This window comes from Mustela putorius, unplaced genomic scaffold (assembly GCF_011764305.1).
Source record: "Mustela putorius furo isolate JIRA1106 unplaced genomic scaffold, ASM1176430v1.1 tig00003942_pilon_pilon_pilon, whole genome shotgun sequence".
Taxonomy (NCBI): domain Eukaryota; kingdom Metazoa; phylum Chordata; class Mammalia; order Carnivora; family Mustelidae; genus Mustela; species Mustela putorius.
The window spans coordinates 19,765,467-19,781,904 of NW_025422087.1; the positions used below are offsets into that span (position 1 = coordinate 19,765,467).

Genomic DNA, 16,438 nt, shown 5'->3' on the forward strand with positions numbered 1-16,438 from the left:
CACCCAGAAATGACTAAACAAATCCTTGCCCTTCTGAGTGTGAACAGCCAGCCAGCTGCTCCTCCCGGCTCTTTTCAGTTTAACAGAGTGTTTTGCCACAAAGTTTACAAAGACTATCATGATTCCTAGATGTTCTGCCCCTTGACCAAATTTGAGAACCACTGAGCTGGAACATCCAGTCGCCCCTGAGTATTTATAAGGCCAGGTTCACTGAGAGAGAATACAAGTGCAGACGACACACAATTACCCAGGGTAGTTCGGGCAAAGATAGAGTTTGCTCTCCGGCTGAGCTGGGTCACTGTACGACTAACCGTAACAGGAGGCGAGGGTCCCCAGAGTTAACTCTGTCTTCAGGGAAGTCTGACCAGGGATAGAAAGCCAACTGCTGAGAGTTGCCTTCTCCAGCAGCACAGCCCTGAATCTCGGGGTCTGGACTGTACTGGCTTGCAGCGGAAATTCTGGGAAATGGAGTCAAGATTGACACTCCTTACCCTGGAGGTTCTTTCCCCCAGACACAGAGGCTCCTGGGTCAAAGGAGAGCCTGAGGCTCAGATCGGGCCCTGCACAGCACCCAAGAGCCTGCAGACAGATGTTTACAGATGGCCTAGAGATGCCCTAGAGGAGAAGAGGGCGGGAGGGCTGGCTTCGTCTTACCCAGGGTGTCCCCCATGGTGATAATGGCTCGCTGAAGCAGCTCCGGGTCCCCGCCCTGATTCGACAGAATCACAGCCAAGTGAGGCCTCCAGTCTCCCCACTGCTTGTCCGCACAGCACTGAAAGGCAGCAGACGAAGTGGGAGATTTACTGACTCACGTAGCGCTAGCCAGAGTGTAGGAGAAGAAAGCTGTCCATCTCCTAGTTTGGAGTTCGGGGAATGCGGCTTATACCGGACTATAGCACTGTCCTTCATTGATTTAGATATCTCCTTTTAAAAAAGCAAGGCTCCTAGAAGGATGGGTAGCAGACAGACACGTGCACATACATATATACATGGGAATATGGGGAGGTAGGTAAATAAAATGACACTACTGATCACTTCCTGATTTTCAATTTCTTCCTGGTGCCCCCACCCCTGCCCAATCCCAACAAGAAGGGACAACATCCGGAAAATAAAACAAAACAAAACAAACCCTGATGTTTCAGTGGGAGAAGGAAGACCAAACATCCTTGACTCATGAAGAATCCACATTAGCCGGTTAGAAGTCAGGGGGACCCTAGGTCCTTAATACCTTACCACATGGCTAGTGTTTTCTGGTTTTACAAAGGCCTTTCACACACATCACCTCAGTTAACCTTCACAACAACCCTAGAAGTTGAATTCCTATTGCCCCTCGAAGGACAAGGAAAGCAGGCCACGTGTCCCAGCCCACCACCCAGTCTCCACTCATCTTGCTCCTGGCTGAGGGCTGTGCCCCCTCCTTCCGGGGACAATGCAGGAGCAGCAGAGCTCCACAAGGGGGCAGTAGGGTGCACACAGAGCGGGGAAAGGGAAAATACCCCACACAAAGGGTCGGGTGTGGGCCTCCCTTCTCCAGAATGAAGAGGGATTTCAGGACAGGAAACATCAATAAAGCAACAACATGATGTCACAGAAAAAATTTGGTTCCTGGATTCAAATGGAGTCCTGCTTCCTTTTTTTTTTTTTTTTAAAGATTTATTTATTTTAGAGGATCACAGTGGGGTGGGCAGAGGGAAAAGGAGAGAGGGAGAGAGAGAGAATTCCAAGCAGACACCCTGCTGACCACAGAGCCTCACACAGGGCTCCATCTCACAATCCTGAGATCAGAACCTGATCCAAAATCAACCATCCACAGCTCAACCTTCTGAGCCACACAGGCTGCTTCCTACTCACTTTGTGACCTTGAGCAAGTTTCTCAAAACCTTTTTTCCTCATCTCTTGAGTGGAGATCATCATTTCTACCTAACCGGGTAGTGCTGATAAGAAAATAAGATAGCCAGGTCAAGCACATAGCATAATGCTTTGCCCTTCGTTTGCTCATTATAAATGACACATAGTACAAATACACACACACACACACACACACACACACACACAGACGGAAGCCCAGCAAAAGGAAAGAGGTGATTTTCAGACCAGTCCATCTCCCAGTCTGTTACACAGAGCAGGTGGAGTGGAAGATGGACACTAGTAACAGCTCAGATTTGGAGGCTAGAAAAATTCACAATTATTTGGTCTTTGTAATTATCCCAAGGAACAAAAGATGCTTTATCCAAGTGCATTTTATGGTTACTCTTTGTTTATGGAGTGGATGCGGTGTGAATGAGGGAGACGAAGACAAATCACAGGAGTGGCAGCCCTCACTCACTGCACCCTGCCGGTGGACCATACCCAGTGCTGGGCACTTCTCCTGTGAGCAATCACAGGTATTGGGTCCTATTATTATCTCCACATCAGCCAGGCTTTTCTTGCTGGAATGAAAGGAACAAGCAAAAGAAAAATCCTTGCTGAAAAGAACAAACACTTAGAAGTCATTCTTCTGTCTCTTCCCCAGGTGATTTAAAAAAAAAAAAAAAACTCACTGTAAAGCCGATCTGTGGAGAGAAAGAGCACTGAAGAGAGAGCGAACACCTAACTAACTTCAATGGGTCAAGCATGGCCGTTGATATGGGTTCCGATATTCTCTGTCCTGTAATTTTCACAATAACTCTATTGGTGAGGCATCAAAATGCCCACAAAGAGGAAAGCCTGACATTCTGAGATTAGGTAAGAAGGCCAAGTTCAGAGAGCAGGAAGGAGCAGACTCTGGTTAAGCCTGTTGTAGAAGCCCTCATCTAGGTTTTCTGGTTGCCATGTTTTTCCCATTCATTCCAAGTAACTAAAGACTAGCCTTTTACTGGAATGCCACGATGCGAAGAAACGCTCAAACACTATGATCAAAATCCACATTGGCACATCACCCCTGGCTTCTCGGTTTTCTCACCTAAAAGCAGGGAACATTTAGCTAACTCTCCCATTGCAGGGAGACCCGATGGACTGTACGCTGATGACATCATTTCCTGCTTTACAACATGATGCAATTTCACAGCAGCACACAGCTGTTCCGCAGACCCGTGAGCACTCCATGTTCCCATAAGCCAGTGGGCTTAACAATGGGGCAGGAAAGTCATCGTTTCTCTTTCCTTTTCCAGGACTTGTCCCCAAGCAATAAGAAGAACAAAAAAGGGGCGCCTGGGTGGTTCAGTAGGTTAAGGCCTCTGCCTTCAGCTCAGGCCATGATCCTGGGGTCCTGGGATCGAGCCCCGCATCTGGCTCTCTGCTCAGCAGGGAGCCTGCTTCCTCCTCTCTCTCTGCCTGCCTCTCTGCCTACTTGTGATCTCTGTCTGTCAAATAAATAAATAAAATCTTTAAAAAAAAAAAAAGAAGAAGAAGAAGAACAAAAAAGCAAAGTGTGAAGTCCGTTTTCATGAAAACTTAGGTGTCAGCAAAAACCCACACCTTGGAATACAAGAAAAAGCTGCCAAAAGTAGTAGAGAGTGAACAGAGAAGAGTTCAGGAGGAAGCAGAAAGAGAACTCCAGAAGGGCAGGATCCCACAGCCACTTCTGCTGGCTGGGGAGAAGCCAAGGCTGCACAGATACCCACAGAACACTCCAGATATGCAGGAAAGGCCAGTAGGCCTGCAGTGTGGCACTGGCCCCTCCCCAGCACACACCTATCCTAAACAGTTGGCCCAGGGAAGACTTGATTCCTGTCAAGGATCAAACACGGAATCTGTAAAATTCACTATAAAGATAAAAGGAGGGAAGTAACATGAAAAAATAGACGGAAGGTAGAAAGACCTTCTACCTTCCAACTATTTTTGGAAAATAGAAAAATGTTACAATGGAACAAAGAGGTGTCAGCAAACATTTCATCCTGAACTTAAATAAAATTTAAGTAAAATAATGAAACAATTTCTTATGAAGCAAGGGCCTAAAGCTAAGTTATAAGAACTCGAGAAAGAGACAGCAGACAAGAGGAGGAGGTAAATACGACCTTCAGAGCTCAGGGAAGAACTGGAAGAAAAATCAAAGAAATCAAGACAAAAATGCCAAGAGCACAAAAATGAAGAGACAGTGATGAGAGCACAGTAAGGGACACACAGGATGGAAATGAGAGGAGGGAGGGACGGAGGAGAAGGAGGGGGAGGAGGGGAAGAAGGGGGAGGAGGAGGGGAGGGGAGGAGGAGGAGGGGGAGGGGAGGGGAGGGGGAGGAGGGGGAGGAGGAGGAGGGGGAGGGGAGGGGAGGGGGAGGAGAAAGAAGAGAGAGAAGGAGGGAAGAAGGAGGGAAGGAAGAAAACAAAAAACTGTTTTAATTAAAGAGAAAATGATATACATATAATCTGCATGTGTATATGTATATATTTATATATATACAAAATTATGCATACGTGGAATTCCTGAAAGAAAACCAAACTAACGGAACAAAACTAATATTGAAGAATATAATTCAAGAAAACTTTCCTGAACTGCAAAATATAAACGCAGATATTAAGAGAGCATGCTGTGGGGGCACTGGGTGGCTCAGTCGTTAAGCATCTGCCTTCAGCTCAGGTCATGATCCCCAGGGTCCTGGGATCATGCCTTGCACTGGGCTCCCTGCTCAGCAAGAAGCCTGCTTCTCCTTCTCCCACTCCCCCTGCTTGTATTCCCTTTCTTGCATCTCTTTCTCTGTGCCAAGTAAATAAATAAAAATCTTAAAAAAGAAAAAAAAAAAAAAAAGCATGCTGTGTACCAAGAAAAGAAAAAAAAAAGAAACTAACCCAGCCAGTCAACATCAAGATAGATCCCAGTAAAGTTACTGACTTCAAGGATAAAGAAGGATACTCTGGGGCAAAAAGATCAAGTCTCTCTTAATGGGGAAAACATCAAGCTGGCCTCGGACTTCTCCTGAGTTCTATCCAACTCTAGACAATGTGTGAGATGGAATATATCCAGCCTTGCAGGCTCACTGTGCAGCAGAGGGAAAGAAGGGCAGCCTCGTGGTGGGGAGCCTGGGAACAGTGTGCTCTCTCGCTATCCATGCACACAATGCAGGCGGCTGTGCTGTGGGAAAGGGGCAAGGTCTTTGGATCAGACAGATCTGAGCCAATCCTGGCTCCATTTCTCCAAGCTCTGTGATCGCGGGTCATTTTATATCTTTGCATCTCAGTTTCCACATCTGCAAAACGGGGACAATAATTCCTGCCTCTGGGGTGCCTGGGTGGCTCAGTGGGTTAAGCCCTTGCCTTCGGCTCTGGTCATGGTCTCAGGGTTCCTGGGATGGAGCCCCACGTTGGGCTCTCTGCTCAGCAGGGAGCCTGCTTCCTCCACTCTCTCTCTGCCCTCTTCTCTGCCTACTTGTAATCTCTGTCTGTCAAATAAATAAATAAAATCTTAAAAAATAATAATAATAATTCCTACCTCTGTGTATTGAGATAATATGAAGCCAAGTGCTCAGCACAGGGCCAAGTGCACAGTAGGTGATTAACACACAATTATTATTTATGTTTAGTCTTTGAAGTCAGTCCCTCTTGGGGCACCCGGGTGGCTCAGTGGGTTGAGAGTCTGATTCTCCATTTGGGTCAGGTCGTGATCTCAGAGTTGTGGGATTGAGTCCCAAGTCCGGCTCTGTGATCAGCCGGGAGTCTGCCTGAGATTTTTCTCTCTCCCTCCCCACCCCTTCCTCCCTCTCCCTCTGTCTTCCCCCCCCAAAAAAATTAAAAATAAAAATCATTAAAGTCATCACCTCCGTTCTGGAGCTGTCCCCACCCCCTAAGCCCCTACGATGCTGGGGGTACTGAGGAGTCCCATCGCAAGGAGTACCGTGGCTGCTTGTGGGATCCTCCCGGACATGAACTGGAAGAGGGTCTGCAGTGGGTCGTTGGCGGCCAGCGTGCTGGTGAAGCTGCAGAGAGAGGCGACCGTTAGGGACAACCACGACAAGAGAGCCTCTTACCCATTGCCAGCGGGGCAACAGCTCCCCTATTTTTCTATTTGATTTCAGCAGCTTCTTTTGAGACATGAATTTCTCTTGGCCGCTCAGCTGTGCTTCTGCCACTCCTACTTTTGGGGGGCTTGGCAGGATCTTCTTTCTGCCCCACGCCCCACACAGAACACCCTGTTGGGGGACACATCCTACACTTTGGCCCGACCCCCTAACTCTTAAGTAACCATTTCTCTAGGTTTTCTTTGTCATGGAAAGAATGCCCCCCACGTTTCACGGGTGCCTGGGGAGCCCCAGCAGTCAACCCAAACCTGCTCTCCGTGGGCCCCTCCACCCACTGGGCCCCCTCGATTCCCCCTCCCTGGAAGCGGCCCCCTCGTGCCCCGCTCCCAGCACTGCGGGCTGACTTCTTTCATGCACAAGCACTAAATAGCCATTTCCAGTAACCAAAGAGGCATAGAACAGGGACCAGAAACGATCCTGCTGATGACAAACCGTGGGATATGCTTAACAAGGATATAATAAGCTCTATAGCCGATCGGAGTTTTAAGCATACTCAGTAAGAGATATTCTTCACAATTCACTGGGTCCCATCAAAAATCAATGGCCCAAGGCAAAAAACTGTAGCAGAGATGTATGCTGTAACGTGGGGTTGTGGGATGTTCATTTCCAAAACCCAAAGGAGAATCATCCCTCAGAACACGAGCTCGGAGCACCTATTATAGGAAAACTCCAGGGCTCCTTACCCGCCCTGCGCACAACCAAGTGCGCAGAGGCGTTCCTGGTCCCTGCCGGGACTGAGGGTTAGGGTGGAAAAGCCAATCCGCGGATGGAGAGGGTAGTGTGACAGCCGTGAAGGCAGGTGCGATCTTCTCAGCCAACGGCCTAACAGCCAATTTATGGCCAATTTAAACTTGACTTAAGCTGTGAGGTTCACAGTTTCACAGCTTCTACCAACACAGGAAGAGGAACATTTTGAGGGAACGGATCCAAGCCTGCCCCTTAGGGGAGGGGATCCCCAGCCCTCCCCACCCCCGCCACACGTCTGTCCCTGCCCTCCCACGGATCTGGCTGCAGCCCAAGGGGCTTACTCAGAAACCCTTCCTTCTCCAGCACCCTGACCCGCAGCTCCTCCACTAACTCCCACTTACTCCAAACTCCTGGCCATGTAGTCAGCCTCCCATCTTATCTTGTCCTGGTTTGGGCATTCTTCTTTGTCTCAGTGTGCTGGCATGAGCTTTGACTAAACACAGCCCTTGGATCTTGTCATCTCCCCCTGCCCGAGATGAAGACTACGGCATCCAATCCCCAGTCGTATAATATGTTCCTACTGTTCCTACTGCTCCCCCATATCCCAACCTTCCTCTCAGCGCCCACATTCCCCACTGCAAGACTAAGCAGTAGGCAGCTCCTAACTCTTGGGTCTAAGCACCTGTCAGTTAACCATAATTGGCCCCCTATACCCTCATTGATGGAACTATCTAAAATAGCTCCTCCCAAATAGAACTACCAGATTGTAGAAACCTACGTAATTCTTGGAACACACCCTGAGAAATATTACTAAAATGTTTATTTATCAAGCCGGTAGAAAGAATGTGTCCAGGTCTAGGTTATAAGAATCTAGAGAAGCCATTTCCTACATCCGGGTCAGAGAAGAGAAATTGGAAAGATGCTTAGTGTGTGGGGGGCTTCCCAGGGCATCCTGCTTTTCTCACCCCCCACCCCACCCATTGTGGGGGGAGGTTTCTCTGCTCCATTGGTCTCCTTGGCCAGTGTTCAGCTCACTCACCCGCTCATGACCCAGCTGTAGGTCCTTGGGTCCATCTTGCTGGACAGGAACAAAGCGTGGCCCCACAGGTGGTTCTTCATGGCCCACTCCAAGGCTTCCTGAAGACAAGCACACATTGCTTTCAATGCGGCCCTTCTTACCTTCCTCTACCCACAACACGGGATGGCGTTTGGGTACCTGAGCCATATTGGCTGGGTTCCCGGGAAGACTCAGAGCCTCATCTGCAAGGGCAACAAAGGAGCTCTAACTGGCACGTATTTCTAAGATGTCCCTTCCCGAGCCTTCACTTTCTCAAACCCATTAGGCTATTAGCTGCCCCTCAGACACAGTTTCCAGTTAGCCTTATCTCTTAAGCAGACATCACGCAATGCTTTTAGGAACCTAAGCACCTCACCCCAAGGACTGAGCCTCAAAATACAGGGAGCAAGTTGATATTTGTGAGGACACGTTAGAGGAACCGTTTGTTTTTTGCAGCCGTGGTGGAGACTGCTGGTTCCCCACCAAAACCCGTGCTCCCCTTCCTGCACGGAATTTCCTGCCTCCCTTGCACCTAGAAGTGGCTGAGTTCCAGGCTGCGAATGGGAATAGAAGTGATGTGTGCCGCTTCCACACCTGCTCCTAGAAGCCCCTTGACCAAGACTCCCTGCGCTTTCCCCATCAGGCTGCCTGGAAGAAAGATGCTCAGGCTGAGTCCTTGAACTGCTCCGTGGAGGAGGGATGTGCCGCTGTTCTGTTCACCTCCCGGGATTCCCATAGGACTAGAGAGAAGCTGCTACTGTGTTTAAGCCAGTATGCATAGCGGTTAACCCACGCCGCCTAGCATTATAACTAATTGCTTGTTACCTACCAACTGTTTGTTAACCATCAACTCCGTATGCCGAATGAATGACACAAATAACCTGGGGAGATCGGTTAGAAGCTGTAAATTTTAACACACACAAAGACACGCTCACACACATCTTTTCATTCAATTTTCAGAATTATTTAGTAAGAGCTTAATTTCTACTTGAGGTTTTGACTGGTATTAATCATTTCCTTAGTACTCAAAAATAATGTGATTTTTGGACAGGAAGTCACTAATGAGGTAACTCGAGCTCCAGGTGCAAATCCCAATATCTCCCACACTATCTCCTTTGAAGAGAGAGCGCAAATTTAAACCACCACCATTGGGAAATTCAGTCTCACATCTACGACAGGGAAAAATGACCTTGAGTTACTCTTTTCATATGTTTAACTATTTCACAACAGTATTTTTTAAAGGGAATTACTAGCAATTGGTTGGGAATCACCACTTTGCTCAAAAACTTGCATCAAAGAGTAAGTGAAGAAATTGAGAAATTATACTGAGGATATTAATCTCACACAGTGTCAGAGAGGAGACACCAGTCAAATATTCATAAAGATATAAAAGATATCTGGGACTCTAGCTCCTCATGAGCCATTCTGAACTCCCAAATAATCCTCCTATCCCCTGCTCACCTTTGGGTCCAGGTGTGACAGGTGGTGTGGTGGATGGTTAGAAGTCCAAGGTCAGACATCAGGCTGTCTAGATCTAAACGCTGGCTCTATGACTCAGTAACTTTTCTCATTTGCAAGTACATGAAACAAGAATAGAACCTAACCTACAGGGTTTCTATGAAGATAAATGAGGCAATTCATGTAACATGTTAAATAAGTGTTGGTACATAGAAAACATTTTTAAAATATTCACTTTTGTTATTGTTATTATTACAGTCATTACTGAATCTTTCTTAAGGAAAGAGATTATTACAGATCTATCTCTGTATCCCCCACTGGTTTCAATGCCTTAGAAGTAGTGACTGCTTAATAAATATTTACTCAATAAATATATCCCTGGTGAAATTGCAGGTCCCTACTATATAATGAACAGGGGATGGCAGGTATATGATCCCACTGATTTTCACTGAGTATCATGCCTTGTGCTCACTTAACATCTTTGGGGCACCTGGATGGTTCAGTGGGTTAAGTGCCTGAGTTCAACTCAAGCCATGATCTCAAGGTTCTGGGATCAAGCCCCACATCTGACTCTTCCCTCAGTGGGGAGTCTGCTTGTCCTTCTTCCTCTCTCTCTGCCCCTTCTCCCACTTGTGCTCTCTCTCAAATAAATAATAAAATATTTTAAAAATAAATAAAATATAGCCTCATACACAAATAAACAGAGATTAAAAATTCAAATGTAAAGGTAAAGTCACAAAAGTACTTGAACTTTATTTTCATAACTTAATTTTGAAGTAGGAAAGCCTTTCGAAATATCACCCCAAAAAAGTAATTGTGTACAGAAAGTCCTAAAAAAATAAAGAGCTCCTACAAATCAATAAATGGAAATAAAAAATCCATCAGAAAAATGCAGAAATTCAGGCGCCTGGGTGGCTCAGTTGGTTGGACGACTGCCTTCGGCTCAGGTCATGATCCTGGACTTCCAGGATCAAGTCCCGCATCAGGCTCCCAGCTCCACGGGGAGTATGCTTCTCCCTCTGACCTTCTCCTCTCTCATGATCTCTCTCACTCATTCTCCCTCAAATAAATAAATAAAATCTTTTAAAAAAATGCAGAAATTCCATGACAAAAAATTCACAGACTTAAAGATATTAGACTTCACTTATGATAAGAGAAATGAAAATAACTACACTGACTTAATATACATTTTTCACCTCTCAGATTGGTAGATATTAAAAGCTTAGAAACACACTGAGTTGGTGAGAGTGGGGAAACGGGCACTTACGTAGGGTGTTAATTGGTACAACCTCTAAAAAGGCATTTTGTCACTATTTCTCAAAATTTCAAGCCATATACCCTTTGACTCAACACTTCCATTTTCGGGAACTATTCTTGAAATCATATATATATCCTCCCATATGGCAAAATGACTTTCGTTGTTACTGCAGCATTATTTGTAACAGCAAAAGACTTAAATCACCTACATGTCAATCTATCAGGGTTTAGTTAAATTAATTATAATTTATCTTTAGAAATATATGAAGCCATAAAAAATAATGAAGATGGTATTTGTAGGTTAAAAGGAGCAGGAGTCAGGAAAATGTGGCATGGAGGCCAAATTCAGCCCACTGTCTATTTTGGTATAGCCCACAAACTAGGGATAACTTTTCACATTTTTAAATGATTGAGGAAAAAATTAAAAAACGAGTAATACTTCATTACACGTGAAAATTATATATAATTCCAATTTCTATGTCCATACATAAAACACGGCCACACTCATTCTTTTACATATTATCTGTGGCTGCTTTTACTTGACAATAGCAGAATTGAGCAGGAGCAACTGGTCTGGAAAATCTCATACATTTATTGTCTGGGGCACCTGGCTGGCTCAGTTCAAAGATGATCTGACTTTTGAACTCAGGATCATGAGTTCGAGCACCACATTGGGTGTAGAGATTATTTAAATCAATAAAATTTTATACACACACACATACACACACACACACACACACTGTCCTTTTACAGAATATTATTGCCAATCCCAATATAGAGTGTTTACCAAGATATTTTGTTGAATGGAAAAAGGGTGAAGAAATGGTAGTTAGAGGGTGCCTGGCTATAGAGCTTTCAATTCTTGAACTTGGGGTTGTGAATTTGAACCCCATGTTGGGTGTAGAGATTACTTAAAATCTTAAAAAAAGAAGAAGAAGAAGAAGAAGAAGGAGAAATGGTAAACAGTAAGCTATTAAAAATGGAGAAAATAATTATATATGCAAAAAATACCTTTGGATCTTTCAAGACAGCATTTCTGCGGCCAAGAGGACGGGAGGATCATTTTCTCCACTATGTCCCCTGTTATCCTTGAGTTTTGAATCCTATTGGTTCAAGTTGATTTCAATCATACATTCCATTATTTACATTTCCTTTAACACTTTTGTAAAATGTGAGGGACAGGTGGCTCAGTGGGTTAAGTGTCTGATCCCAGGGTCCTGGGATTAAGACTCCTTGTTCAGCAGGAAGCCTGCTTGTCCCTCTCCCACTCCCGCTGCTTATGTTCCCTCTCTCACTGTCTGTCTCTTTCTTTCTCTGACCAATAAATAAATCTTTTTTAAAAAAGATTTTTGTAAAATGTGAGTTCAATTTCAAAATTAAATGAGGCAAAAAAATAGGAAAGTAAATTAAAAAATAGGTAAATATGTGGTGACGAATATTATTAATTAACTCATGGAAAGGATCCTTTCACAATGTACTTGTGATATTTGTATATCAAACCATCACATACACTTTAAATATCCTACAATTTTGTCAAATACCTTGGTTAAAAATTTTTGAATAAATAATACAAAGATTAAAATTGTCTAATTTACATATCAAAACATCACTTCATCTGTTGAATTAAAGTATTCATTATTGGCGGGCACCTGACTGGCTCAGATGGTTAAACCTCTGCCTTTGGCTTGGGTCATGATCCCAGTGTCCTGGGATCGAGTCCCACATCAGGCTCCCTACTCGGCAGGAAGCCTCCTTCTCCGTCTCCCTCTGCTGTTCTCCCTGCTGGTGCTCTCTCTCTCTGTATCAAATAAATAAACAAAATCTTTAAAACAAATAAATGAATGAATAAATAAATAAAGTAGTCAATATTGGTAGGTACACAGTAGATATAGCTAGTGGGGACATCATTTGTAAACAAACTTTCTGGAAACTAATTTAGGGTAGATGTGAAGAACCTTCTAAAAGTGCAGTAAATAAATAAATAAATACAGAAGTGCACATACTGTAACCCATAATTCCATTCTAGGAATTTATCCTTGAAAAAGTAAGAAGATGAGCCAAAGATTTATATAACAAGACATTCAAATTGTGTAATTTATAATAGGCGACAGCACTGTAGGTAGCTTATATATTCAAACAGTGAATTAGATAAATAAAACATTATATATTCATATAGTGGAACAGGGTCCATTTTTTAAATGGTACATTTTAAAAATGTACCATGGGAGTATTATACCATAAAAATGCCATGGGAGTATTACACCATATAATCTTATGTGAAAAAATTGTATATGTAATTTAATTTTATTTTTCCTATGCATGCATAGAAAAATGCTAGAAGTAAATATATCAAGATGTTAACAGATGTTATCTTTTTTTTTTTTTTAAAGCGGAGAGCCTGCTTCTCTTTCTCCCTCTGCTGCTCCCCCTGCTTGTGTGCTTTCTCTCTCTGTCAAATAAATAAATAAAATCTTTTTTAAAAATTTATTTATTTATTTGAGAGACAGGGAGAGCAGGAGTGGGAGGAGGGACAGAAGGACAAGCAGACTCTCTAGTGAGCGTGGAGCCCAATGAGGGACTCGACTCGGGGCTCGATCCCAGGACCCTGAGACCATGACCTGAGCTGAAGTCAGATGCTTAACCAACTGAGCCCCCAGGTGTCCCAACAGGTGCTTTCTCTTAGTGATAAGACTATACAGTTTTTTCTTTGTGCCTTCTGAATGTCTTAAGTGCTATAAAAGAGTATCTATCCCTCATATAACTGGGAGTGGGTGCAGCATGGAGGGTGCAGCACACTTGCCTTCTTCCTTCCATAGTAGAGCAGTTTAGTGAATTTCTCTACGATCTGTGCAGGTGTCTCCACGCTGGGGGGAATCTCCCCGGTGAGCAGGTTTGGGGTCCCTGAGCTCAGCACCGGCCAGTCCTCATCGGTCAGGCTGATGAGGTTGGCCACCGGCGGCTGCCTCTTGTACTTCTCCAGCTTCTTGCAGTCTTGCATCAGCAGCTCCGCAATGTCGGACCCCACCATGGACTGCAAGGTAAGAGGGTCATCCTGAGGGAGAATCCTATTGTCCTCACGTTTGCAGCCCCAGCACCAGAGCCCCTGCCTTCTCCATGAGGAGGTGTCCAAGCAAACACGAGACTCTCCTTTCTTGGATGGTTGTATTTCAAACTTCAGCTTCACTCTCATACACTCTCAGGTATTTTCTGCCTGGCGGGAGCCACAGACCCTACCAGAACTATGCACACTCTTACAGGTATAACCCAAGAACTGTATGATGACCCCAGGCCCATGGAGGAGGGCAGGGAAAAGATTATCATTAGCCAACGGGGCGGACATCTGAGCAATTTTTTCCCTTAGCCCCATTCGTCGCTTCTTTAATATTATGTTTCACAATCATGCGAAAAGTCATCTCTATCCCAGAGAGATTTCCACTGTAATCCAGCCCGTACCTGCCCACCGTTCAGGGCGATCAGACTTTACCCCGTTCTGCCGGCAAAGGAGAACCAACAATTGCCACAGTAGAGCCGAGTCTCTGCTCCTCTGTGTCTCGGATTTTAGGCTCTGAGCTGCTTTCTGCTGGCAAAATGTCATGATGTCTACCTTGTGTACATCCTCCCTATGGAGAGATTCAGGGAGAAAAGAGTGAGAGGCAGACTCTGTCTCCGCCCAGGACCACAAGCTTCCCGCTGCATTGTGAGGATGCCAGCAGAGCGGGGGCACTGAGAGAGAAGCCTCATAACCCAGGGCTGGGGGGCCGCTCCACAGAGATTCTCTCCATTTCACAGATGAACAAACTGAGGCCCAGGGACAGCATGGGACAGCAGGCAAGAGAGCACACTTTGGAGTCAGACAACCCTGCATTTAAATCCAGCCTGCCACTTCTCAGCTTATACAAGGTTCTTATCCTGTCTGAAACTCTGCCTTTTCGCTGAAAATAGGGATAATGAGAAAAAAAACTACTTCCATACAAAAGGAATTAGCAAATTTTTTATCGTATACTAAGTAATCAATAAATGGGCAATATTGTTTGGTCAAGGTCATTCAATAAAATCAATCACATTGGGACCAGCCCCCTAGGCTCCCACAACCAGCGCAGTGCTCTACCCCACAACCTGTGCTCAAGAAGTAGACTCAACGCTCACTTTTACTTGAAGGACCTGTCAAAATACTATGCGCTTGGGGCACCCAAGAAAGCTCAACGGGTTAAGCGTCAGCCTTCGTCTTAGGTCATGATCTCAAGGTCCTGGGCTCAAGCCCTGCTTTGGGCTCCCTGCTCAGTGGGGAGTCTGCTTCTCCCTCTGCCTCTCGCCAGAACCCCAGCCTGGCTTGTGCTCCCCCACTCTCTCTCGCTCTCTCAAGTGAATAAGCAAACTCTTGAAAAAAAAAAAAAAAGTATGGGCTTTTCTTGGCAGCAGAAGCTTCAGGTTAAGAATAAGTTTATATGGTAGTGATGACATAGACAGGACTTCCTTACACTTAAAGCTGACACAGCGGTGTTCCGTCATTTCCCAAACAGCAAACTAAAACTCAGAGAGGACTAACTGACGTGTCTGCCATGGGACCTCTAGTTAGTAGGATTCAGGGACCCAGGAGCGGGGTCCTCAGACTCCTGCCAGGACTCTCTTCACAGCAGTGTCCTAAATATTGACCAGAAACAGGAGTAGGAACTCAGAAGCAGTTCTAGCTCAATCCTGCAGAGGGCAGACTTGCACGCTGTCCAGAAACTCAACCGGCACCAGGCTATTTCTCCCTCCAGAAAAAGGCAAGAATTTTTTTTCCCACTCTGAACCACTAGGATTTCCCAGGCTGTGCTCCACTTTTCTACCAGTACCTATTAAGGACTCAGAATGGTAAAACCTCCTACCATATAGCTCCTCCAAAACAGAACTGTTTTCAGATTTTTAATCCTAATTCTCTCTGCCCTTCAACTATCAAATTGCTTGTCAAAATGGCTCAGGCTACATTCATTTCTATCTTGTGGCACAGAGTATTCTATTCCATGGGGGACAGACATTTTCTTTCAAGGAAGCCAAGAACAAATCCCCTAAATGCGGAGCTGGGCAGGCAGATTTTGTAGGTTCAAAGCCCTCCCCTGGCAGCTTTTAAGATATTTACCTGATCAGAGGTCCTGAGAAAGTCCTCAGCTCTTCTTGTTCCTCAGAGTAATTAAGAATAACCTGGATCGAAAAATCAGATTTAGCATTTGAGATTACATCCACCCAAAGCCCCTGTCACCAAATCCAATAACAGAACCCATGGTTATGGTCCTATGATGTGGCTTAGAGCCTTGTGGAGGACACAGGAGGACAAAAGGGAGTCCTCCAGTTGCTAAAAGGGAGCCAACACCATTTCAGGAGAAACGTAATCTAGCATCACTTCTCTGAAAGAAGATCCCCACCCTTTCCTTCCCAAGACACTCCCCCATTCACCAGTACATGGCCCTGTTCCCCCAAAAGCTCCCCATTCCCTGAGATGCCCAGGCTCAGGCAAAGGAAGCCAGAAGGCAGCTTGCCAGCTTCCTGGGACACAGAATGTCTCTCACCTCCATGCTGTGCAGTTCTACAAGGGCCGTTTGTCCATCTCTGGGAGAAGTGGGACCCACACACACCAGCTGGCCTCCTGGCCCAAAACTCACAGGCACATGGGGGATGTAGAACTTCATGGGATCCTTGGGACCAGGCGCCGAGACAGCATCTGCCCAACAGACACAGGCACACCCTGTTAGCATTGCTGCAACTGCTTGTCCTGACTGCAGGACACGGCGGCTGTGTTTCTATCTAGATCCCACCTGGGCCAAGATAAGACTCTGGGCAGGTGGCGTCATTAGAAGGAGTGTGCTCCAAGTCAGAATTAAGCCTCTCAGAATATGTCAGAATTCGAGGTGGAGATCCATTGGTTTGGTCCACATGGGAAAGCATGGGGCCCAGGCACCCCATCATGGCAAGAGGCTGGTATCTCCAGTGCTGCCTCTCCCCGCCTGACCCTGC

The 16,438-nt window shown here is 45.5% G+C and overlaps 1 protein-coding gene across 1 annotated transcript in view; it reads right to left on the minus strand.

Annotated features, from left to right (window-relative positions):
- SEC16B (SEC16 homolog B, endoplasmic reticulum export factor) overlaps positions 1–16,438 on the minus strand; it is a 41,338-nt gene that overhangs the window by 16,179 nt on the left and 8,721 nt on the right. The window contains 7 exon segments of the mRNA XM_013061196.2: positions 655–772; positions 5,805–5,886; positions 7,715–7,812; positions 13,248–13,478; positions 13,932–14,067; positions 15,567–15,628; positions 15,994–16,145. Coding sequence (XP_012916650.2) covers positions 655–772; positions 5,805–5,886; positions 7,715–7,812; positions 13,248–13,478; positions 13,932–14,067; positions 15,567–15,628; positions 15,994–16,145 — 879 coding nt within the window.